This window comes from Heloderma suspectum, chromosome 7, assembly GCF_057233095.1.
Source record: "Heloderma suspectum isolate Gila_16-S chromosome 7, 16-S_ref, whole genome shotgun sequence".
Lineage (NCBI taxonomy): Eukaryota > Metazoa > Chordata > Lepidosauria > Squamata > Helodermatidae > Heloderma > Heloderma suspectum.
The window spans coordinates 58,550,093-58,575,998 of NC_139464.1; the positions used below are offsets into that span (position 1 = coordinate 58,550,093).

At 43.8% G+C, this 25,906-nt stretch overlaps 1 protein-coding gene across 1 annotated transcript in view; it reads left to right on the top strand.

Moving 5' to 3' along the window:
- The first annotated feature begins 1,301 nt into the window (after positions 1-1,301).
- The window catches only part of RASSF9 (Ras association domain family member 9), a 48,082-nt gene continuing 23,477 nt past the window's right edge, over positions 1,302-25,906 (top strand). The window contains exon 1 of the mRNA XM_084811784.1: positions 1,302-1,526. Coding sequence (XP_084667910.1) covers positions 1,480-1,526 — 47 coding nt within the window. The 5' untranslated portion in view covers positions 1,302-1,479. The remainder of the gene's footprint in view (positions 1,527-25,906) is intronic.

Sequence of the window (25,906 nt, forward strand, 5' to 3'; positions counted from 1 at the left end):
GCTATAAACCCTACTAGAGAGTAAGTCCCCTGAACTCAGAGGGACTTACTTTTAAGTAAGCATGCTTAGGCAGTGGTGTAGTGAAACCAGAACTCAATGCCCAAGGGGTTGAAGTGTCAGAACTTTTTGATCTTCCAGGACGATGATCTCATCCCCACCCCCCAGCTGGTCTCCCTGTTCTCTCTGAGCTTAGCCACAATCCTCACAGTAGCTGGGGGTACGGTACAGAGGAAATGGATTTTCCCAGCAATGACATATTATTGTCAGTTCTTCCTCTTATAATGCAAAATAGTTGGGGGTAGCTTGGTCTTGGACCGCTCAGCTTTACAAAGGACCTACAAAATACATATGTAATGAACGCAGAGAGATGGATCAACACAGCTACCTGCGTTTTTGGACTCTGCTTGGGGTGTGTGGCTACGGAGACTGTCATGATGAGTGCCTGCACTTCAAAATGTACCGCTAAACCATTGTGCTTGGGATTGCACTGTAACATCAGTGCATAATGCATTCTGGGGCTTCTGCTGTTTCACTGATGTTTCAAATCTCCCCCTCCCTGCCACGCCCAGTTTGAAGAAGGGCTTTGCTAAACTCTTAAGGTTTGCTCACCATTTTGTGCTTAGCTGGCCCTCATAAAGGTGTCATGCTATTGTCGCTTGCGTCATCTATCCCAAGTTCCCAACTGTACCAGCCATTCTGTCTGCAATTTGGGAGATGCTGTGGTCCAGTGGTGGAGCACATGTTTTGAATGCAGAACGTCCCAGGTTCAGTCCCTGGCTTCTCCAGGTAGAGTGGGGAAAACACCTGCCTGAAACCCTGGAAAGAGGCATTGCGACGATACTGAACTAGATGGACCAATGGTCTGTCTCAGTATATGGCAGCTTCCTGTGCTATCTATGGCCCTTCTGCTACCACATCTTCATTAATGTGCTGCAGAACAGAAGGGGTGTCCCTGAGTGATGCATGTCCTCTAGTGAAGCCTGCTGTGACCTTGTTTGTAAACTCTTTGCTTTCTTTCCTTTACCCCTTCTGCTGCATATTCCCAAATATTGTGGGCTTTAATCCGATGTTAGTCCAAGCCCCATTCATTTCAATGGGTCTTCTTTCAGTTAGCAAGTCAGAAAGTTGAGGCAATAACTTCACATCTCAATCCTAAACCTCCCACACACACTCCCATACACAAATACACACTTTTTGTTTTTCTAGCCCTCTTTTTTTCCCCTTTTCTTCCCGCCCCCGGCCTCCTCCCCCACCTCTTCCTAAACGCCTCCTTCAAGATTGCAGCTGGGCAGGGCTCCAAAAGAGCAGCAGCAGCAGCAATAACAAGAAGGCAGGAGTTCAAAGTTAGCGACGCGTTGCACAACTTCTCTACGCTGGGTGACTATTAACAAGCTGGAGTGGCGGCAGGAGAAGACAGGAACTCTGCAGCCAGCCTGATTTTTAGAGTTTGATGTTGTTCTTCTGTCTTTGGGACTTACCATGGCTCCCTTTGGAAGGAATCTCTTAAAGACCCGGCACAAAAATAGGTAAGTCTGGGGGGAGAGTAAACTTTGAATTCGGAGTAGCTGTTTGGTTTACACGCTGCTGAGAAATAGGCAACTCCCCCACAGCTTTCACGTTTCTCCTAGACGACGAATGTATTATTGATCATCAGTAGTTTAGCCTCAAGTTCAGCTCGGGGAGGGGGGGGATGCCTATAAACTCCCTGTGTGTGTGTGGGGGGGGGGGGTCCTTTCGCTTTTTTTACCTGTTCTCCGACGCCTCAGAGAACAGTGAGTTTCGCGAAGGTTGGTTTTCTAGAGGAAGAAAACTTTCTCTGCCCCCCCCCTTCCACCCCTCCTCAGTTTTTCAAGAGAAATAAACGTCCCGTAAGCACTGTGGATTCTGTAGGACGGTCGCGTTTTTAAGCCTCCCTAGAAAATTCCAGCATGGATAGACGACGACATCCTGGACAGGAGTAGGGACTAATATCAAGTGTTACAGCGCCCCTTATCTGAAAGGAAAATTAAAAAAAAAAAATATCTGCGCACGGGGGTTGCCTCGCTGCAAACAGCGAAGACTCGTTAATTGAGGGGAGGTGTGTGTGTGTGTGTGTGTGTATATATATATATGTATATGTATATGTATGTGTGTGTGTGTGTGTATGTATATATATATATATGTATATGTATATGTATGTGTGTGTGTGTGTGTGTATATATATATATATATATATATATATACATACACTGAGCTGACTTGCAGACGCTGGCCTGACTGGATCTGCCCTTTCCCACCTAAACTTTCTCTGAAGTTTGTCTGAAAGCTATCAGAACTCCAATCTCGCTTCTCACCAGGCGACATGCCCCTTTCACTGTAAGTTTTCTAGAGAGTGAAGGGGGGAAAGGGTGGGGTGGATCTGTGCTGAAAGTTCTATTATCTCTAAATCCTCATCTAAGTTTGTGTTGCCATTTTTGCTGTTGTTGTTAGTTGTGGCGGGGGGGATGTGTAGCGCCGAGTGCTGTCGTCTGTTCGCCTTCCCCCATATTTCAGGGGCTTATCCGTCCCCTCTCCAGCACCGCAGTAATCGCGCTTGCTTCTCTACACGTCCTTTGCCGATATTGTAAGGAGAAAATGGCATGCTCCGGAACTGTGTAATTATTTTTAACTGCTGGTGTGGCTTTACATCTTAAGTGTAAGTTTCCTTGGAGGGAACCTGATCGTTTTCCGTCGGTTTGGAAATTAGGGTGACTCTCAACGAGTCGAGGCACTTGAACTTAGTCTGGGCGACTAAAGTGACTTTTGGAGTTCTCTGCTGTTACTCTGGTAACACAACACTCTGGTTTCTGTCCTCTTGATTTCTGTTTGGCACTTGTATTTAAAATACACAGACAGTCACACAGACACACATACGATCCCTAAGTTGTGTTTTGTAGTTTCCCAAAGTGAATACTTCCGTTCTTTCTGCCTGTTTATTGCATTATTCTCGGTACATTTGTGCTGCTTTGACCTCTCTAGAACTGTGCCCACATTCATAAGGAAAGCCAATAAATCTGCAACCAAAGCCCAAACGAAACGTAAAATAACATCATTATCACTAGCATAGGCATATGCCATTGCAAATGTCTGTGTTTGGGAATGCAGCTGAAGACCAAGCAATTCTTCAAGATGTTTCTCTGTGTTTGGTTAATGTTGGAAACCGATAATTGGTTTAGCTTACAATCCTGCATACACTTACCTGGAGGGAGGTAAGCCCCACTGAACACAACGGGACTTACGAGTAAACATACATGCGCAGCAAGTTTCAGAGGCCTACTCTTGGGTGTATTTTATTTCTACTGAAACTGCAAAACATGCACACGCAGGGAGTACTTTTTAAGAACTGTTGGTGTGGTTTGAACCATGGGGAAGGGGTTTGCACCCCTTGTCTTCCTGGTAAAAGGGTGTTAATCCCCAAATCTGTTATTGGTTTGACTTGTTCTTGCTGGCACAGTACAGTAAGCAGTGGACAGCAAGTCCTATTGAGTGGGGCAATTGTGTACAGTTTGCTCCTGGTGGCGATCTGTGCCTGATTATTTAATACAGAGATAGAAAATGGATATTGTAAATGCAAAGTGATGAGTTAGGTATCATTACCTTGCACTTTCTCTGCATAGTAGGTGCCTTTCTTTGTCAGCCTAACTCAAATCTTGCCCTAAGTAGGATCTGTCTCTCCCAAACTTTTAACTGGTACATGGAACAGTAGGCTGGGAATTGGAAATTTTTTTCCTTCTGTTTCTACCTCTGCTACATGCAAATGCTAGTTCTTATGGCTTGGTACATGCAAAGGCTCATACACACTGATTTGTAACCAACAGCAGTGTTGTGAGGCCCATTGTTTCCAAAGCTGGGAAGCTCAAGAGACTCTTTCACGAGTGAGTCCAAGTAACATATCCTATATATGGATAAGAAATCCATTGGAAACGCTCTGTACCTCAGGGAAGGGTCTGTAACTCAGTTCTCGATCACATGCTTTGCACACAGAAGGTTCCAGGTTCAATCCCTGGCATCTCCAGGTAGGGCTAAGAAGGAATCCTGCCTGGAACCCTAGAGAGCTGCTGCCAGTCAGTGTTGACATACTGGGCTAAATGGACCGAAAGACTGACTCGGTATAAGGCAACTTCCTATGTGTCTAACTATCCAGTAAATCTAAAAAGGGGCCCAAAGGGTGAGGCTACTCTCCGTATCTTCTTCTTTGCAAATCATCCTACCCTGACATCGTCCCTTTCATCTGAATGACTTTGGAGAAGTTAAGACAGGAGATCTAGGTGCTTCCAGACACAGCATCACCTTGCCTCATTCATGGAATTTTCTGGGGGCTCCAGACATCATGGTGTTCCACTTGTAAGCCTCTCCCCCCACTCCTTCGACCAATGCTTTCTGATTGGTGGTACAAGGAGCACCTTGTTTGGAAGCACCCTTTTATTTACTTTGCTGCTCTTTTATGCAGAGTAAGGTATCCATGGAGTTTTGCACCACTTGGAATCGGTGGATGCATGAATAGACAAGAATGCAGACTGAAGTCTGATTCAGATCATTGTCTCGGAGGATGTTGTGATATAGTGGTAGCGGTCATTGATCTTGTGCTAAAGCACAAATCTGATTTTCACATTTTGAGTACAGAAACATGCCAGTCACATCAGCATTCTTGCTTAGCCCACTTTGAAAAAGCTTGTGAGGATGTGATGGCCAGGCCTACGAGTATGACTGGAGGTCTTTTGAAAAGAGATCATGGAATAGTGGGGTTGGAAGGGGCCTATAAGACCATCGAGTCCAACCCCCTGTGTGATCTATTCAGTGTGATCAATGACAGTTTACTGTTGCATCGAAATGGGCTGATAGCCAGGGCTTTTCACTTTCTCCAGAAGCATGTGGCACAGCCAATATGATTGATCCATCTGGGTATGTCTTCCTAAATGTATTCCTTACCCCAAAGGCACTACTCATCATCTGTACCTTTGGCTCTCTTCTTATGGCATGCTGTAATTTGGATGTTCATAGGCTGTATTCTCCTCCTTTTGCATGGGATAATCTGTTAGGAATATTTGGCTATGGAAGATACCTTATTGGACTAGAAAATTATCTTTATGTGAACATAAGAGCCATGCTGGGTCAGACCAAGGGTCCATCTAGTCCAGCATTCTGTTTACACAGTGGCCATCCAGCTGTCGACCAGGAACTCACAAGCAGGTCATAAGTGCAACAGCACACTCCCACCCATGTTCTACAGCAACTGGTGTACATAGGCTCACTGCCTCTGGTACTGGAGGTAGGTAGCACATAGCTGTCAAGACTAGTAGCCATTGATAGCCTTTTCCTCCATGTGACTCTCTGAATCCTACAATGTTAAGGTATTTTTCATGTGAACAAGAGAAGCTCTGTGGGTGGTAGAATAAATTTAGACATTCAACAAAAGCAAATGTTCTACCTTTGCGAAATGTTATTAGCCACATGCAGAAAACAAGAATTCACCTGAAAATGAACATAACAAAATGTGTGACTCCTGGTTCAACATGAAACTGCACATCACTTCTTCTAATACCTGTCAGCACTCAGCACCTGAGTTTGCTATGTAGCCAAAAGGAGACCATTGGTAAACAAGTGGGAGGGACTGGCATGCTCAGGGCACCCCCAAGGTGTGAAGTAAAAACAAACATCAAAAACCTGAAAGCCCTCCACCCCATACAGCCCAATGAGGACTGAGCATGCTCAATAACCACAGAATACTTGAGTGTCTGTTGAGGAGAATGAGAAAACTGGGAGGGGAAGAGGTAGAATGGCATAGAACATTCTGGAAGAGGGGAAGTCTGGGTGGCTTGTTAGAACCCTGAACAGAAGCACTCTGCACTGCAATATTTTGTTGCAGGTCCCACTTGTGCAATGGTTCTACTAACTCTTAGGACAGGAGGAAGTGCCTTATTCTATTCCAACAATGCTGATGTACAATAGATAATCCACGTCATGATACAGAGATGAACACATGCCACTTCTGCCTTGTTCATTTAGGTCCTCACCACATGCAACAGACATATGGGAACTGAGCTGGGGAAAAACAGTGGAAAGCATCCCAGCTTGTCAGCAAGGCAGGGGAGTCATTTTGCTTCCCTCCCCTGCACATTTGGCTTACTACGAAAAGTAGCCCTCGCTTTAGAACCAGATGGATGAGCACATTTATTAAACACTTGCACGTCTGGTTTAGCCCATAGTAAATATGACTTATGTCTGAGTAAGTCTTCATGGGGTCAGGCTGGAGGTTGGTAAACATTTTCTAGTAATCTCTGCATACTTACTAATTTAACCCTCAGGAAGAGTTTTCTGTCTGTGGCAAAGCCCGAATATCTTCCCTTTTAACAGTTATCATTATCTACTACTTTAGGAAGGCAGGCAACAATTTCATTCCAGCAGAGTAAAAATTACATGACTTGTGCATAATACCACATAATCCAGGCAAAGAGCAAGAGTTGCCTTCCATAGAAGCTAATAAAGTGCTTACTCATACATAAAGCACTTGGGCTAAGAAACCACATTTTTCACCATTCATGGAATTTTGCAACTGGTGTGAAGTCTGTAGAAAGTTTAGAGGACCTGAAAGCGCTTCTAGACTTCTCAGGCATGAGATTAATAAATTCGCATTTAATTGACATTTGTAAAGGACAGGTCAGAACTCAAAGGGCTTATATTTATTTAAATTATATAATGAACACTCATTTCTAGAAAGAGGCAGGTCAGCAGAGCTTGCATAAGGGAGCTTCGCTGACCTGCCTTCTTCCAGAAATGAATGTTTCTGCTCATTTAGCACTTCCTAGGGGAAGCCCCCAAATCTCCCTGGCATCAGTGGTGAGTCCCACTTGCACAGTGCAATCAGTGTGACCCACCGCTTGTGGAAGGGCATTGGCAGGGCAGAAAATAATCAGGGGCGTAACTGTCCCATTGGATTCTGCCCTAGAGGAGTTTAGTAGGCCAAGGGCCAGAGTTGTATGCCTCCCCGCTCTCCCCTGCTGTGAGGCAAACCCCCTCAGGGAAATGGCATGGACAGACCTCTCCCCGAGTGCTGTAGGTATGCACCATGGTAGGGGCCATAACTGGGGTGCCAATGGACACGGCTTCACTCAGACAGGGTGGTCCAGTGTGTGTCCAACAGCTGTGTAAGTTTGCTTGAAGTCTTTGCTGTATCAGACTAAGGGCTCTTCCAACCCATGTGAAGCCGGGTCCATTCACTTGTGTGTATGTATAGTTTGGATCCAGATTTAGGTGCATGAAATAGGGCTGGTAGAAAGGGACTTACCCAGTCCCTTCTCCCCACAGAACTTGGGTGTGATGACTGCTCTTCCAAGTCAGAGAGGTTGTGGCCATCAGAATGAAAATGTCCTGAAACAAGTGGTTCAATTGGGGGGGGGGGGCAAGATTGCTGATTTTTGTGAAATCTAAATTAGGTACAAAGCTCTCTTGTTTTTCCAGTGGACAGAAAAGAGCACCAGCTGCCCCAGGGGTAGGCCTTTCCCAACCCGCCGACATCAGATGTGTTGAACTACAACTTCCATCATCCTGGGCCAGCATGGTCCACATGCTGTGTTATCCATCCTGTTTTCATTCAATAGTGTATTATTACATTGTTAGACTTGCAGGTGATATTCTACTTAATGAAGCAGGTCTTACAGTGGTTTTGCAGTTACTGTTTCTCTAAAGTTGGTGCAGGTGATAATGTGACTGGATTGACCATGATGTGACCCAGGATTGTTGACTGGTGGTTTTATTTCAGCTCTTACCAGTAACTTCCATAGATTTGGAAGCTGGCAGAAGGCATGCTGGTGGCTTTTGTAAGATGTTGTGAATTAGTGAAATAACTACTACCAGGTAGCTCTGCTCAATAGTCCAGCAAAAGTTGGAAGATCCTAGATGGAACCACAAAAGTGATAAGTTGTTCTTTGCTGACATCTTCCTTTTGTCTGGGGAGCAGAGACTCTCTGGAGAGTATAAATGCCTGGTGTATGTTGCAATCAATGACATGCCGAAGATAGCTTCTATGTTCTTTGAGTTGGTTAGTGCTTTTGAGGTAGTTGCTGGGATTGCTGCAGATGGGTTTAATTCTTTTGTTGTGTTTTGGATGACAGGAATTCCAGTTCAAGTAAACAAAGCCATCTGTTGGGTTGCTGTACAATACAAAGCTGTGATCTTGTTTTGATCAGTGCTAAAGAGAACATCTAAAAATGGGACATGTGAATTTTAAATGGTTCTATTGCATGTGAATATGGTAGTCTGTCATTTATTTATTTTCCATATGTAATTACTTAGTGTTTGACAGTGTCCTTCTAGGAACAGAGGCAACTTGTTGAAGTACTGTTGAATTGCAGTAGTGATTTAGTTGCTTTTAAGAATGATATACTGTAATTCATTGATATATATCCATTGATATATATCCATTGATATATTGTTGTGCGTTGTTTTTGTGTTCATTCTAGACTTTAGGGGGCATTTATGTATTGTGGATGAATGTTGTTCATACTGTATTGTTTATAGATTGTTTTTATTTGTTTGTTTTTGTATTGTGCTGGTTATGGTTTATTTTGATTTTGTTTTTTTCTGTTATATTATGGATCTCTGTATTTGTGTGAGGGTGTGTGTTTCTTCGAGACTGCTTTTTGCAGTGGGGAGAGAAGCATAAATTTAATAAATAATGAAAACGTACACTAACTGTGAACCCTTCCCTTCTCATCATTCATGCATTTTTAAACACTACCGTGGTGGGTCTATAGTAGAGTCATGAACATGGTTTAGCAGTCATAAGGCTCCGGTTCTCATTTTTATCTGGAATAAACCTATGTGGGACTGCTTCTGTTACACTAAGTCTGCAATCTTCAAACTAGTTAACTATAAATGAACTGCATTGACCATAACTAGGCCCAGCCCAACGTATCCTGCCATCTGAGGCAAGCCACTGCTACCTGCCCACCACTGCCACCTTTCTTCCTGGCTGTGGAGTGGTCACCCAAAGTCTTGTGAGACTCAGACGAAATCTCACAAGACTTCAGGTGAGCTCCATGCAGCTGGGAAGAAAGGCGGGGGTGGTGAGGAGGAGGTGGCCTTGGGAGGGTGAGTGAAGGTGGTGTTGGAATTTCATGCTCCCTGGAACCTGCCACCTGAGCAAGTGATTCACCTTGCCAAATGGAAGGACCGGCCCTAATCATTATAGAACTATTCTTTAATAGAATCAAAATCAGACACTCAGTTTGGGGTCTTTGCAACCGTCTATGTGCATTTTATTTGTGCTGCTACACAAGGGCTTTGCCCTGAAACTTCAAATGATTAAAATGTGTTTTTAAAAAACTCTCAGATACTCTGGTTCAATGCCATTTGATCTCCGCAAGTCACATGGTCCATTTGATCCCACACTGTGTTGAGTCTGTAAAGAAAGGAATATCAGCTGTCCCATAGGTTGACCTTGAACTAGAACTCCCATCATCCTGGGCCAGCATGCTCATTGCCCAGGCTGGTTTGGGAAGATGGGAGTTGTAGTCCAACACATCTGGAGGGTGCTAGGTTGGGGAAGGCTGCCTTAGATGAACACTTTAACATTCCTGCTCATTTCTTTAAGGATCTCAAAATGACTGTTCTCAAAAGAAATTAATTCAGGTAAACAGATGGGATAAGAAGTGGCCAAACAAGAACTGGTATGAATATTCAATATTGTAGATTCCTTTCTAATCCTGATGGAAGAAATCAAGGTCTATCACTTTAAGATGAAGATTCCACTAAGTTATTTCCTTCTAAAATTCAAACCATTGCCCTTATATGTTTGCTGTTGTTCAGTCCATTTCACCATCTGACAAAGTGTACTGTAGTCTATCAGATCTCATACTCTCAGATAAATAACTAAACGGATGGGTTAGTTTCTAAAGTGCTACAAAAGCTAAAACTTCAATCTTTCAAACACCTGGGAGCAATCCCCACTGAACATAGTTGGATTAACTTGTAAACTTGCATAGAATTGGGTTGGGAACCTGAGCCCTTGTAGTTTGTATAGCAAAGTTAAGGTCAGTATTTATGGTGGAATCCATATAACAGAGAAATGTTTAAAACTACATGCGCTGCGTGGGGATAGGATATAGTCTTCTACTGGTTCTCACACTTCTGGCTATATGCTAAGACACTGAACAAGTAGCGCAGGAATCTTCCCTGCAGAGCTGCCCTAGTCTCTGAAGATGGGATAATGGTTGAAGAGCAGCAGTTCACTTTGGTGTGAGGTTAGAGATCAGAAGATTGTTATTTAATCATCTTAAGGCTAAGATCATAGTGGACAAAAAGTTTTTGGAGACATATAGGATAATAAAACAAACACTATAAAGTATTTTAGAAACATTATCTTAAACATTATAATCTGCAGATATTGTAATCATAAATGTTCTGCAAACATTAATTTTTGCAGTATCCTGATGAATTAGAAATGTAAACAACAATTAATGCCTGGTTGCATTTTAAGACTAGGATATTAGGAGTGGATAGGACACACCAACATGGGAATCCTGCATTCATTTGGCTGTAGGTGACTTCCAGCAGGATCTGCTAAATGTCTAGTAAATGTGTTGTGGCTAAAGAGATCTTGCTGAAGAAGGCAACATAGCAAATTGGAATTAAAATTGGAATATAGTTTCAGGAACTCCTGGATTAGAGCTTGGTTACTACATAAACTAGGGATGGGAGAACCAGCGATTTTTGAGCTTGCATAAATTCTCTGAAAATCACTTCGAAGCTTGTTTCAGCTTACTCCCATTTTCATTTTCAACCTGTTTTTCAGCTTATTCAAACAGGAAAAGTGCACATTTTGAATGGGAAAAGTGTGTATTTCTGTGCATATTTCTCAACGTGAAAAGTGTGAAAATGCATATTTTTCTTTTTTTAAAATGTGCATTTCAAAGTGCATATTAAAAAAAATCAAATACAGTCACAGATTTGGGCATTTGCAAACTTTTTTTTAAAACAACAACACTCCTATTTGTGTTTATGTTCAGGTTTGCAAACAGGACATGTTTGTATTATTTGTGAACAGAAATGAAATTATCATACATTCCTAAAATAAACAAACTTGAGTTTTATTCATGCACATTGCACTTCCATCTAGAGGTCTGAATGTACTGTCAGAGGAACAGTTATTAAAGAGTTCTTATTCTGAAAGAAATGGTCAGATCCACTTGAGCGCTCCCTTGATGCCAATTGGTGTCGTGCAAGATATAGATAAAACCAAAATCTGAGATGGAGTTGTCTGGAATACAGTATATAACTTCAAACATCTATGTCTAGTACATGGCAGACTGGCTTGAATTTAAGCTAGCAGGCCTTGCAGTATATTCTGTAGAGTAGCCGCATTATAGTCAATCATCTAGGGCGGGGTGGGGGGGGACTATGGGGAGGCAGCCATCTAAGAGGCCTGTGTTACATACAGTTTTGTGAGCCATTCAGGACCAACTGAAGCTTTTGCATATTCATTGTAATACAGCATTAGCTGCAAAGTTTTATCTCTGAAAAGCACGCAGGGAGAGCTGCCTTTTTAGCCAATTTTGATGAAATTGCTGAAGCCCAGAGTTACTTTCTAGTCACATCAACCCTTTTCAGTCATCCCTTGGTAGATAATACCAAAATCCACATACCACAAATCAAGTCATAGTTAAGTGCTATCTACTTTACTGGCATTTAAGGATACCTAGGGTGCAATCCTGTTCAAATGGGTGGCTGCCTCCGAACTAGGAGGCAACTGCCTATCCAGTGCAGGGCAGGAGAAGCATGGAGGGGATCGTTCCCTCTGCACTTCTCCTACCCTGCATTTGCGGCTAGACAGCCGATTGTGGCTGTCTAGCTGCGCGAGGGGTGAGCGGGGGAGGAGGCTGCTGTACGACACATTGGATGTGTTGTACCGGCATTTCTGCCCTCCCCGCACCGGGACACCCTCTGGGAACACCCCTTTTCAGCCGCTCCACGCTCCTGTTGTGGGCATGGAGCAGGGGGCTGTTCCGCACTGCCTGCCAGGCAGCACGGAAGTGGGGAAGGTCAGTTCTCCAGGAACTGACCTTGGTGCATGGGCTCCAAGGTCGGTTCCCGGAAAACCAGATAACCTATGGCCATCTAGCTGCTGTCTAGCAGCCATAGGATTGCTCCCTCCAGGATACTTAGTTTATTTCATTTATTATCGTTATTTGTTATTATTACTTTTTAATTTATTATTACATTTATATCCCACTTTTGTCCCTCTTTCAAGGAACCCAAGGTGGCCTACGTGGTCTTCCTCCTCTCCATGTTATCCTTACAACAACCCTGTGAGGTAGGATAGGCTGAGAGTCGATGACTGGCCCAAAGTCACTCCGTGAGCTTCAGGCCTGAGTTGGTCCCCATCAAACACTCTAATCAGTAACACCATACTTGTAAACTGCATTGGGTTGAGTGGGAATTCTGCTTTAAGTGCCTGTGAGCACCAAGAAATGAACTTTTCCCTCATCTGAAGTGAAGGTAAATTATAGAATTTGTGCTTAAAAAGCATTTGGTCTGCTTCATACTTACTTGGGAGTAAGTCCCATGGTCATACATCTGAGTAGACACTGCAGTCCACTCTTAAAATACACTTGTTTCATAGCAGTCTTATGAAAATCACTGGGTGCTTCTGAGGCTGTGGGTCTATGGACTTCAGAACGATACATAACAATATTCTGCTTATGCTACCTCAGCTGTCTTTTTCTTTGGACATTCTTTCACAAATCAGTATGGCAGCTTTTTCTATGATGAGGGTAATTCACATGACAAGGTATATAATTCTAAAGATAAATTTACCCTTAAATTATTATTTCACTCTGTTTTTCTGGATGGCAAAGTGGGTGTGCTCCTGACACCTATTTTTCCCTGTGTTTATGATAATTATGTGTTAGGGATTTCCTACGTAGATGGAAAATAGTTTCCTGGCCAAAGGAATTATTCTTTGGCTTCTTTAAAAATAAAATAGTGACAGACTTGCAGAAGAAAATACAACTCCACCCTTGAGGGAGTCAAGGACTTTTAAAAATGTATCTGTCTGGGTCTAAGGCTGGCTGCAATCCTTTGCTCACTTTCTTGAGAATAAGCCTCACTGAACTCAGTGAGACTTACTTCCAAGTAAACATGCATAGGATTGCACAGCAATGTAGGAGGCACTGATTTGAGCAATAGCAGCCACCTGAAGGCACTGAGACACCTATAAGCAATCCAAAGGCACCTCACAGTTCAGCTGTGAAAGGTCCAGCAAGGAAGAGGGGCAGGCCATGGTGGGTCACAGCCAAAATTTGAGGTCAGCCAAGTTGGGTTGTGAAAGTGAGAAAGCCTTGTATAGCCTCTGGTCTCCAATCATGCATGAACAGTATTATCCTATCAGGGAGAAGGGTTTGATGTCAAGGTAATGGGCAGTACGCTGTCTCTAAAGCAGGGGTGGGCAACTTGTGGCTCTCCAGATGTTTTGGCCTACAAGTCCTATCAGCCCTAGCCAGCATGCCCAAAGGTGAGGGTATACCCAAAGGTGAGTTGTAGGCCAAAACATATGGAGGGCAACAAGTTGCCCACCCCCGCTCTGAAGCAGTAGATCTCCAGATGTTTGGGACTTCATCTCCCAGAAGCCTATGCCAGGATGGCCAATGGTCAGGATGCTGGGAGCTGAAATCCAAAACATCTGGAGAGCTACTTTTTGCCCATCCCTGCTCTAAAGCAATAGGAACACTTTTTAATAAGGCGCTTCCTGGCGATCAGACAGGTTTTGGCATCCATCTGTAGTCAAGTAGATCTTAGTCTGGTTGCCTGAGACTAATAATTGGTTAGGCCAAATTGTCAAGGGCTGTAATAGTTAAGCAGATGTAAATAAGCTGTCTCCCCATGTTTAATGATTCATGCAGTGCAAAAGAAATTACATGATTGCAGGTAATGATTTGGTTTTCAGAATTCCTAGTTTAGGCCCCAATCTGAAAAACCTGGTCAGCACAAGGAAGTCTGTTTCACCACTGTAGGAACATGTAGAGCAATGAATGTTCAGAAATTTAGGGAAATCTTCACCCAAAGTCCAGCATATGAAACTTCATATGATCCTTTCCCATGAGGCTGTTGTCTTGAACTTTCAGATTGTTAGGAATATTGTAACCTTGTCTGCAAATTACTGGGAAGGAGCAGTGTTGCAGTTAATCAGCTCATGGGAATTTTGACCACAGCTGGCCTTCATATATATAGTCTAGAATGTGTTTTTCTGTGATTTCTTCCTTTTGTTCCTCCCCTCCCGCCCCCACCATCACGACTTCCACCATTGCTGGGAGCACTTGTGTTTACTCTCTCCCTCTTGCCTGTATAATGGAACATTTTTCAGTAAAACCATCTTCTTCACCAAAGAAGATTGTGGTCTCCATTTATAGCTTGACTACATGTGGGATTGGTAAACGCTTATTCCGTTTTTTGTCTTTTTGTTTTTTAACTTTTTTTCTCTGCTAATTGCCTTTATAACAGGAGGCATCATTGCCAAATAATCCCATCAGAGTTTACCAAATAATCCCATCACAGATAACAAATCAACATTTTTTTTTCTCCTAGTCACTGTCATTTCATTTGAGACTGAACCTTCTTTCAGGTGTTCCCTTATGTTGATGTAGATTAGGGGTGTATGAAACATACCGATCCGCTGGAGGCATTCATGGGGCAGGGAGGCAATCCGTCCTCCCCCCGGAATCCTCCCTGGCCGGCTCCGCTCCGTGGCAAGTCTGCGGAGCCGCCGGCCAGGCCCGTCTGCAGCTGGACTTGCATCCAATGCAGGGCTGCGGACACAAATGACATCCGGCGTAGTCGACGCCATTTGCGTCCCTGCACTTTTCGGTGATAGGTTACGTAAATATTTACATACCCTATCACTGAAAAGTGCAGGGACGCAAATGGTGTCGGCTACGCCGGACGCCATTTGCATCTGCAGTGCAGGGCAGTGGATGGACGGCAACAGATGCACCCAGCTGGACCAGCTAGCAGCAGGTGGGGTCTGTCCCAGGAGGATTTCGGGGGTGTGTGGCAGGGGGGTAGTCTGTTCCGCCACAGACTCCGGGGGGCCAGATTCTTCTCACTGGAGTCCGTGGCGGATTTCTACGCCATCCCTAATGTAGATAGGCTGTGTTTTATTTTATTCCACTGTTCACTTGAGCTATGTACCTGCAGTGCAGGATTCTTACATGTGATTATGTGAGGAAATCTAATTTTCATTTTGTCTTAAAGACTCTTATGTTTCTACTGCAGCAGACTAACATGGCTACTATTCTAGACATTGTCTCAATAAATATTGTCAGGTGGGATAGGGATATTCCCTTGTAATATAGCAGTCAATCACTTCTCCATACCTATATTCAACATGGGGTGGCAAAGGTCAACATAGTGGTCTTTTGAGTCATCCTTTTAAGTCATTATTTCTACATTTGTTTAGAATGCTGTTGAGTTCATTTCATATGGATGAGTCAACTTTTTAATGTATACTTACTTACACACACTTATGAATGCATGTGCTCCTTCAGAATCTTGGGGGGTTTAGCTAACTTTATTCATGCATTTGTAAATGGAATCTTACTTAGTACCTCTGTCATCAGGAACCTGAGATGGTAGGTCTAAAATATAGCCAATATATTTGGAAATCTAAATTCTTTTGGCCTACTCTGTTCTGTTGCTGAAGAAATATTCTCCCAGGGTTGAAGAGAGTGAGATTGTTATGTGCCTCTGCTGACCACCCCTTAATTTGGGGGTACGTTTCTGTAACACAAGTATAATTCAAAGGAAGAGAATAGACATCTTCCTCACTTCTAAAAATCAGACCACTTCTTTGCTTATACACTTTGCTTTACTGAATATCCTCAAAGTGCTATGCAACAATATAATTTGTCAAGAACAAATCCTGCCAGACAAATCTGATCTCATTTTTTGATCAAGTAACCTCCCTTGTGGACTGTGGGAATGCTGTGGACATAATATACCTCGACTTCAGCAAAGCTTTCAACAAAGTGCCTCATGATATCCTGATGAGCAAACTAGCTCAAAGTGGGCTAGATGAAACATCGATCAGGGGGATCCACAGTGGGCTACAGAATCGGACTCAAAGAGTGCTTATCAATGGGACCTTCTCAAACTGGGGAGAGGTAACGAGCGGGTTATTGCAGGGCTCAGTCCTGGGCCCAGTGCTCTTCAACATTTTTATTAATGACTTGGAGGAGGAGGTGCAGGGAATGCTGATCAGATTTGCAGATGACACAAAATTGGGCAGGATAGCTAATACTTGGAAGGCAAAACAGAATTCAAAGTGATCTTGATAGACTGGAGCGCTGGGCAGAAAACAACAGAACTAAATTTAATAGGGATAAATGCCAAGTTCTGCACCTAGGAAAAAGAAACCAAATGCACAGTTACAAGATGGGGGATACGTGGCTCAACCAGACTACAAGCAAGAAGGATCTTGGAATTGTTGTAGATCACAAGCTGAATATGAGCCAGCAAAAAGGCAAATGCTATTTTGGGCTGCATTCATAGAAGCATCGCTTCCAAATCCCGGGAAGTACTAGTTCCCCTCTACTCAGCACTGGTTAGGCCTCATCTGGAGTACTGTGTCCAGTTCTGGGCACCACACTTTAAGAAGGATGCAGACAAGCTGGAGAAGGTTCAGAGGAGGGCAACAAAGATGATCAGGGGGCTGGAAACAAAGCCCTATGAAGACAGACTGAAAGAACTGGGCATTTTTAGCCTTGAGAAGAGAAGACTGAGGGGAGATAGTGTAGTGCTCTTCAAGTACTTGAAAGGTTATCACAGAAAAGAAGGCCAAGATCTCTTCTTGATCATCCCAGAGTGCAGGACACGGAATAATGGGCTCAAGTTACAGGAAGCCAGATTCCAGCTGAACATCAGGAAAAACTTCCTGACTGTTAGAGCAATACGACAATGGAACCAATTCCCTAGGGAGGTGGTGGGCTCTCCCACACTGGAGGCATTCAAGATGAGACTGGACAGCCATCTGTTGGGGATGCTCTGACTTGGATTCCTGCCTTGAGCAGGGGGTTGGACTCGGTGGTCTTGTAGGCCCCTTTCAACCCTACTTTTCTATGATTCTATTCAGCAGAAACATGTTAAGAATAATTAGTTCATTATGTTGCTTCCACTTCATTATGTAGTTTCCAGTGTGGAGTCTTCCATACCTTATTTACATTATGGAAGTTATTAGGTTCTCAGTGTTGATCAAGGAGGATTTTATAACTTTAAAAAAGAGAGAGAGAACCAGTGGCCCTGTTCACACATTTCGCTAAGCCATGATGATTAGGGAATTTGTGCTAACCACAGTAGCTTAGCGTGTCATGTGAGGGGGGAGAAACCCACTAACCATGGTTCTGAAACCACCCCAGCTAATCACCCCCAGGGTGGCTTACCGTTACATGTGGTGGGCTCTCCTGAGGTTAAAATGGGTGCCTGGTGGTTTGTAGGTCATGACTATAGAGAGACAGTGGCCTAGAGCATTCTGCACTTCCACTGACACTCTATCCAATGCGGACTTTCTCTATGATCACTGACACATCGTGATGGATGAAGCAGCTGGCACATGCATTTTCATGGCACAAGTGCTGCTGGGATCACTGGCAGTATCAGCAGGAGGATGGTTATGGTAGCGGGGGGGGGGGTTACGGGAACCACACAGCACCGTGTGGTTCACAGTTGTGTGACAGGTGTGCACATCATGGTTGCACTCCCCCCCCTCCATAGTTACCCTAACCACCCTCCCTGGTGCACATCTGAACAGGGCCAATATTCCTGTCCTTTCTACTATTTGTGAATAGTCTGACATTCTGAACTGTTACCTGCATTGTGGAATTGATTATATGGAAAATGTGCTTTCCCATGCTGATGGAGATATGTAAATGAATGTTTGTGTTATGTACCATAATTTCAAATCTTGTTCTTCAAATTGCCTTGATACAACCTCAGTTCTTTTCTAAACAAGTTCTGGGACTGCTGATAGATACAGAATGCTCCTCCGCCCCTCACAACCAGCCCTTTATCTACTGAGACAGGTCTGACTTTTTCCTAGTGCTTTATCTCAGCTAACTCACTCACAAAACTCTCTCTTCATAATGATATTATCCAGCCAGAAAGAAGGTTAATTCATCAGTTGGGGTTTCTGTTCTAGGGAAGGCGGAGAATTCCGCCGCGGACCCAAAGGAGGCCAGATTCTTTTGAATCCAGCCTCCAGAATCCGCAGCAGAACAGATCACTTACCTCCACCTCTGAGGATTCCCTCCGGAACGGCACGCCGGCTCCAGACCACTTGCAATACGGTAATGGCAGCCGCCATTACCGTATCACAAGCAGTCCGGAGATGACGTGCGGCTCTGTGGAATCGCCACAGAGCAGAGCCGCTCTGGAGGATTCCTGGGGGGGAGGAACAGATCACCTCCCCCCTCCCAGCGGACAACACCGCGGATCGGATGGTAAGCAATCTATCATCCATACCTACTATTCCTAATTTGTACCTGATTATTTTTCCAACATAATCCCCATTCTGACTGGTACAATGCTAGCCTTCATGTCTTGCCCATTTGCTGGTATACACTAAGTTCTGAAAGTCTGAGAGAGTTCCTGCATGAGCCATTGCTCGGGAGTTGGATGTACATTCATCAATAACTGATTAATTACAAAATAATGAATAGATTAATTAAATAGAATAGATAAATGTAATAAAAACAATAACATATTCTAAAAACAACAACAATAAACAGTTTGCAAATTCTGGCCTGATAAAGGAGCACACTCTAAGCCTAACCTACATTATTAGATTGCTGTGAGACTAAAATGAGGTGCGGGAGAGAGACCATGTATGCTTTCCTGAGCTTCTCAGAGGAAGGAAAGGATAAAAATGTAAATAAAAAACTTTCTGGAGACCCAGGATATGTATGAAAAGCTGAAGAATGATAAACCTCACCAACATTTTGAATGGCCAAAATCTTTATCTCTCAAAAGAAAAAGGAACAAAGTAAATGGGATCTGCAACCGAATTTTGCATAGTGGAGTGCTTCTGTTCCATCCCATGCTGTCCTCCAGGATAGTCTATTCCATTTCCCCTCCCATCTGGTTTTCCATATTATATTTCCCAACTGTCAGGATTCTGGGCCCACTGAGCATGCTCAGTACCCTTATATCCCCCCCCCCGATTTTTGCTTTGTTTGTTGCACTTAGAAACCTTGGGGTTTCCCCAAGTCTGCTGATATCTCCCTCATGTGTGTTTTGCCAAATAGGGGTTGGCACTCAGCTCTGAACTTTGGAAATAGAGGAAATGATAGGGACGTTGTTTTGACGGGACAGAAAACAGAGGTTGTCTCTAAGGTAAGCTGGGACAGTTGGAAGCATTGGTGTTGCTGTGGCACACGCAATCCTCTAGGTGCAGCATTCAAAAGTGTGAAGCTGTCTTGGGGAGGAAAGAACCAATATGGCAAGAAGCCAAGGGAAGGATGAACTAGATAGCTTTTTAAAAGCCTTTAACCTAAACCCCAATATATCATATGTCAACAAGTTTCAAAAATGAGAGCTAGACTTCCCTTTATTTTTGCAGACTCTTTTCAAGGGAAAGACTGGTTTGGTTAGTTTACCTCCTAGCAGTTGGAAGGGCCGTCAGGTCACTTTCAAGATAAATTATGCACAAGCCTATCCATTTTCTTTCCTCACCTTTGATACAAGGCATTCCTACATAATTTATTCAGGGGTGACTGGAGGGCAGCCAACTTCTACTGGGGTGGAGATGAGGCTGGAGTCCCAGCAGGTGCATTAATGCATACTGGTTTCTTTGTTGACTTCTCCCCTACAGGGAAGAAAATAACAATAATTCAGAAAACATTTTATTGCACCAGCTTTTAGCCAAAAGGTCAAAAGCCTCTTATGAAGATCATCATCTTGTGATGGAGACATATTTTTTACTCTAGCCATGTGCTACCAAATGGTAAGAGTGTTTCTGGAGCCAGGGCCATGCAGGGCAAGGCAGTGCTAGACCCAACTTCTGTTTCACGTTTTCTGCTGACTTTACCCTCTCTAGGTTCCTGCTTTCTCCTTCACTTAATCTCATATTCACTGCTTGCTCTCAGATCATGCTCCTTCCCTTGCCTCCTCCTTCCTTGCTTCGCTTTGCTAGTCTTGCCCCAACTTCTCTTCTCTTCTCTTGGCCACTGCTTCCTGATTATCCGTCTTCTAACTGCCTCCTTCCCTCACACCCCTTAAATCAGGCCTTTCACACTTGGCTATAGTCAATCCCTCTTGAACAGAAGTGGGCAACAGCTGCCCCGGACAGCATACAGTCCCCCAGCCTTTTTTGCAGCCACCAGGCCACCAAATTTGCCACCAAAATTCAGCTGTGTGGCAGCAGCAATTTTCGCAGAGGGAAGCGTGCAACCCCCCAATGGGTTCTGGGGAGTGAGGGGAAATTGGCCTCTGGACCCCTGGAAGTTGCCCAACCATGCTCTAGAACCTTTGCAGGCATTCCCTTGGGAATAATCATGCAACAAAGAGAAAGAAGAAATTGGTGGAGTGGTTGACGATTCCACCAGTGTACCCAACCTGTTCTGCTATGGTTTTCCCCCAACAGTTCCTAGAATTCCTTTGTCATTCTCCCAGGAGTAGGGATGTACGAAAGTCCCCTTACCTGGCTCCGCCAGGTTCCGCTGGGGGGGGTGGAGTCGCTCCGTCCCTCCTCCCGGAATTCTCGCTGGCCGGCTCCGCTCTGCGGGGATTCCATGGAGCCACCGGCCGGCTCCGCCAGCAGCCAGACATCCAGCCGCTGGCTAGCAGGGGCGCAAATGGCGGCGGCCGTAGCTGCCGCCGTTTGCATCCCTGTAGTCAGCCGTGATAGGCTACGTAAAGACTTACATAGCCTATCACGTCTGTCTTAAACAAAAAACAAAAAAACGCATGTACGCAAATGACGGTGGCTACGGCCGCCACTATTTGCATTCCCCTTATTTTCGCCGTCTTAGTCTACATAAATATTTACGTAGACTAAGACGGCCAAAAATAAGGAATGTAAATGGCAGCAGCCGTAGCCACCGCCATTTGCGTACGTGTTTGTTTGTTTTTTTTAAGCCAGATGTGATAGGCTACATAAGTCTTTACATAGCCTATCACGTCTGGTAAAAAAAAAAAAAAAACCCGACAAGACTGCAAATGGTGGCGGCGGCAGCCGGTCAGAAGAGCAGCAGCCGCCGCCACCGCAGCCGCTACCGCCTGGAAGATCTGCCCCAGGTAAGTCTCGTCCCAGGGGGGATCCGCGGGGGGGGCAGGCGGGGCAGGCACTGGCATTCGGCCTCACCGAGATCCGTGGCGGAATTCTCTGCCATCCCTACCCAGGAGAATGGTTCAAGCAAAGGTTATTGTGTACAAACGCATGCGTGTGCGCACACACACACACACACGCACACAGCTTCGCAGTCATACCTCTTTTGCACAGGAAAATTAAATGGTTCAGTTAGAGGAGACAGACAGACCTATGATCATAGAACTGAAAGTGAACATTATATGGAGAAATATCTTGGCCTCTATTTGTTAGGCGACACATTGAGGAAATATTTTGCAAACTCCTGTTAGATAGCATTCTGATGACACTTTTCTTCATGTGCTGATCTCTTGGTTCTCAGGAAGATAACCAAACAATAGCAGCAGTGATGTAGGTGAACTCCCTCTTAGTTGGCTTCTGACAGCATTTGATATTCTAAGCCTGCTGAAAGCCAGTCAAAACATTTTTTTAAAAAGTAGATACACTGTCTTTTAAAAGGTAAAATAAAAAGAAAAGTCTGTTTAAATGTGCACAAGATATGGGACTTTTTTTCTAAGTCAGCTTCAACATTATAGTATTCACTGTCAATCTCTTTCTAGCCTGCACAGGGGGGACTTCTTTTCTGAAGCATCCCAAGTTGGCTGCTGGTGCTATGATGGTTTGACGTTCATCACACATGTTATCCTGAAGGCTCCGGTAAAGTAACAGTTTAAAAAGCAAATGCGAATTATTCCATTAAAATAACAGCCTCCCCTCCCTCCAAAAAACCCCTGGATGAAATTTCCTCTCTGGCTTCAGCCCAACCCCAGAAGCCAGCTCAAATAGGAAAGTCTAAAAACACCTTGAAAAATGCTCATGTGAAATGAGTCTTCAAGGGAAGACAGCTCTACCACTAAAAACTGGCCTTCCGTATATGTCTAGTATCTAAATGTTTACATGGAAGCAGTGGAGGATGGTCACTCCTTTGTCAGTGGGGTAATGAATCCGATCCGTGTTTCAGTCAGAGCCAGTCAGAACTCTAAAGGAGCTATCCAAAGTTTGGAACCCATTTGGGGGATAGGGCTCAGCACTTTGGATAGTTCCTTTAGAGTTCTGACTGAAACCCAGAGTGGACTCACTGCCCTACTGACATAGGAGCCACCAGCCTCCACTGCATGGAAGGCAACGTTGTGAGGGGGATGTAAAAGGATCTTGAATATCATGATGAGACCTGGGAAATGAGTACGCACGTGTACATTGGAGTAAAACAATGTAGAGTCTTCTAGGTCAAAGTCATCACTAGGGATGGGAGAATCAATGAGGCTCTTCACCTTCCACCTCGAAGCTCAGTTCCAACTCCAGTTTCATACTGAAGTGCACATCTTTCTATCAAGCACATTTTGGTAGAACCAATGTGATGTAGTGCTTAGAATGTTGGACCGCAGCTAGGGAGATCCAGGTTCTGACTCTCAGCCTAACCTACCTTGCAGTGTTGTTGTGGGGATAAAGTGGAGAGGAGGGGGACTATGCAAGCTGCCTTGGGTTCCTTGCAAGACGAAAAAAGGCAGGATATGAATGGAATAATACATAAAATAAAATAAATTGTGAATGCAATCACAAGCTCAGGAATATGCAAGCTGAGCCCGAAAAATGCACTTGTGTTCAGGGTTGCAAATTCTGACCTTTAGTGAAGTTAAACAAAATTTTCATACATTCCTAATCATCACTGGCCGGCAATAAAAAGCCAATTTATGCTCTGAAGCACAAAAGGTAAAAGTTCTGTTTAGCCATCAAGACAATTCCACTGAGCAGAAGTATGAGTGTACATGTTTGCAAGTTCTTTTGAAATCTTTCATAGTCATGGATCATAGTGGTGCCGCTAGTTCCTGATGACAATGCATGAAATAGTTTTAATTACCAAGTCTGTATGTGCACATTTCTCAATGCTCAGACTATTATAAAATGACTAAAATAAACAACCTGACCATTAAACAACAGCAGCAAAACCTGTTCACCTGCTATTTTTAACTTCCAATAGATTGCAACTGACAACATTCCATTAATTAACTGATAAATAAAATATTTTCTCATACTTCTTCTAATAAGAAATGCTTCTTTGTCCACATCTAAAGGATGGGTTTTTCACAGTTAAGATGACGATGTGAAGTCTAGGTTAAACAGGTAGATACTAACCATTTAATGCCTGTGAATTCTCTAGGGTCCCAACAGGAAGAAAGAATATAACAAAAATCACGTTAACATGTGTGATAAACTAGTTTTTCTTTAAAGTGAGGGATGATACATGAGAGAAACAAGACCATCACTGAATTCCATAAAAGGACATGGAGAAAAAAATAAGACTTCAAGCATTTCAAAAGTCAATAAAAGAACAAACATGCAGCTCCACACAATACCTGCTGGCAAGATCTATAGATAGCCAAAAAAGCCAAGGCTTCAAGAGTAGGTTGGGAATATAGCCTAGACTACTGGCTCATTAATTAAAATATACACCAAGGGCTCTAAATTAAAATTTAGAACACACGTAATCTAATTACAATTATTAAAGATCCCTGTTAAACATTTCTACAGCTGCCTTTGGCAGAATCTTTCAGATTTTTGTATCTGTTATAACACTATGCTGAATGTTTCATTGTATTTATTTTCAACCATTCATTGTGGGGAGGGGCAAAAAGAGATTGCACCTGAAAATTGTGGGAAAGGTGAGGATTTCAGAGAAATTTCTCATTGTGCAGGTCTTCAGTGCTTACCTTACTGGAAGTGGATAGCGGGCGGGGGGGGCATGTGTGTGCTCCTTCTTTTACAGGGGGCTTTTCAGAAAGCTCAAGCAGGCAGAGAGGCTGCGACTGCGAGGACAGAATGGGATAAACGTGGTAAAACAAAGAGTACACACACCGCCACCTGTCAGCCACTTCTTTAGGGTAAGGCAAGCACTGAAGCCCTGCATCCTGAGAAATGTCTCCAAATTCTCAACATCCCTGCAAAAGAGGCAGAAAAATGATTTTCTGTTTTGCAGGAAAATGAAGAGGTTGTGAAAGGGCAGGTGGGGTTTTGGCACAACATTAACTGTTATCTATATTTTCCTGTCTTAAAGATAATTAGAGGGGCGACCTTGCCACTGGCCAGCTTAAACAAGAATTTCAATTGTTAACAGCTCCTTAGAGGATGCAAATCTGATAGATAAATTCACATAAAATAACATAAAACAGACACATGCACACAGGCTGTTAGCACATAACGCTAAGCCATGGTTTATAATAGCCATGGTTATTGTTTTAGCTATGAATGGACTTGCAGACAAACAAAGGAACAGTGGATTCTTTCTCTGTTTCTGGTTTATTTCTCATCTGGCCATATTACCAGCTTCAGGGTGTTGTTGTTTTCAGGCTGCTCTTGGTGGGTGCTTCTGTTTCAGGGCAGACAGCAGGGCAAACAAGCCAGGGATAAGCCACCATTCTGGATTCAGATATCACAACAAGCAGTTATTTAAGCAAGCCAACAACAAACCATGGATTGTATTTGTGGTTTATAGCTGGTTAACAAACCACGGATTGTGTGTGGGGATGGGTTCAGAGACAACAAGGCAGATTTTGACAAACCAGATCATGGCTTAGTGTTATGTGTGAATGAGGCCACAAACAATGCAATTTAACAGGCATCTAATTCCATTCTTGCAATAACCCTGTGAGGTAAGTTAGGAAAGGGAAAGTGACTGGCCCAGGGTTACCCAGTCAGTGTCATAACTGAACATGGTTTGGAACCCTTGGTCCACGTCTGCTGTAGTGGACAATTGGCTCTCACTAGAATTATAGTTCAATGGAATTCTTCAAGAAGTCTAATGCTTCGCCTTTGCAGGGAAGTTTAGGGAAATTCCTAAACCTGTTCCTGTTTATGGGATGGAGCTTAGGAAAATCTGATCTGAAGGAAAGGCTGTTGAGATTTTATTTAGCCAGGAATGACTCAGTTTAGGAATGGTACGGAATCATGTTTAATTTAAGAACCTTTCAGCAATCTCAACCTATTATTTGAAGAGTGACATTTTATTTACTTTTGTAAATAATTTCCATTAATGAACACCTTATTTTCTGTTGATTTTCCAAAGTTGTGTCTAGTAGGGATGACGGAAAAAGCCACTGCAGATTCAAATCAAGCCAGATTCTCAAGAATCCGACCTATGAAGACTGCAGCAGACCGACCCCACTCACCTCTGAGTCCTTCAGATTTCCCATGGGGTGGCTCTCCTCCATTCTAAATAGCTGTGGGGCTAGAGCACTGGGGTGACACCAAGGCCCTTCCTCCCTACACCAGCTGTCAAGGGCTTCCTTAACAGCCGGCATCAGAAGAAGGGTCCCAGCACAGCCAGCCCTCATGGAGGAGAGCCACCCCACAAAGTCCAATGGATGAGGTAAGGCTCCAGGGAAATCTGTGGGACCCCAAACAGCCCAGATTTCCCCACGGCAGACCTCCCCCCGCAGACCGGAAGTCATGGGGTTTGTACACCCCTAGTCTCTAGTGGTTGTGTCAATCCCATGCCTACACCATAGGATCCAGGCTACTGAGTTTCTTTTAGGTAGAGAGGGT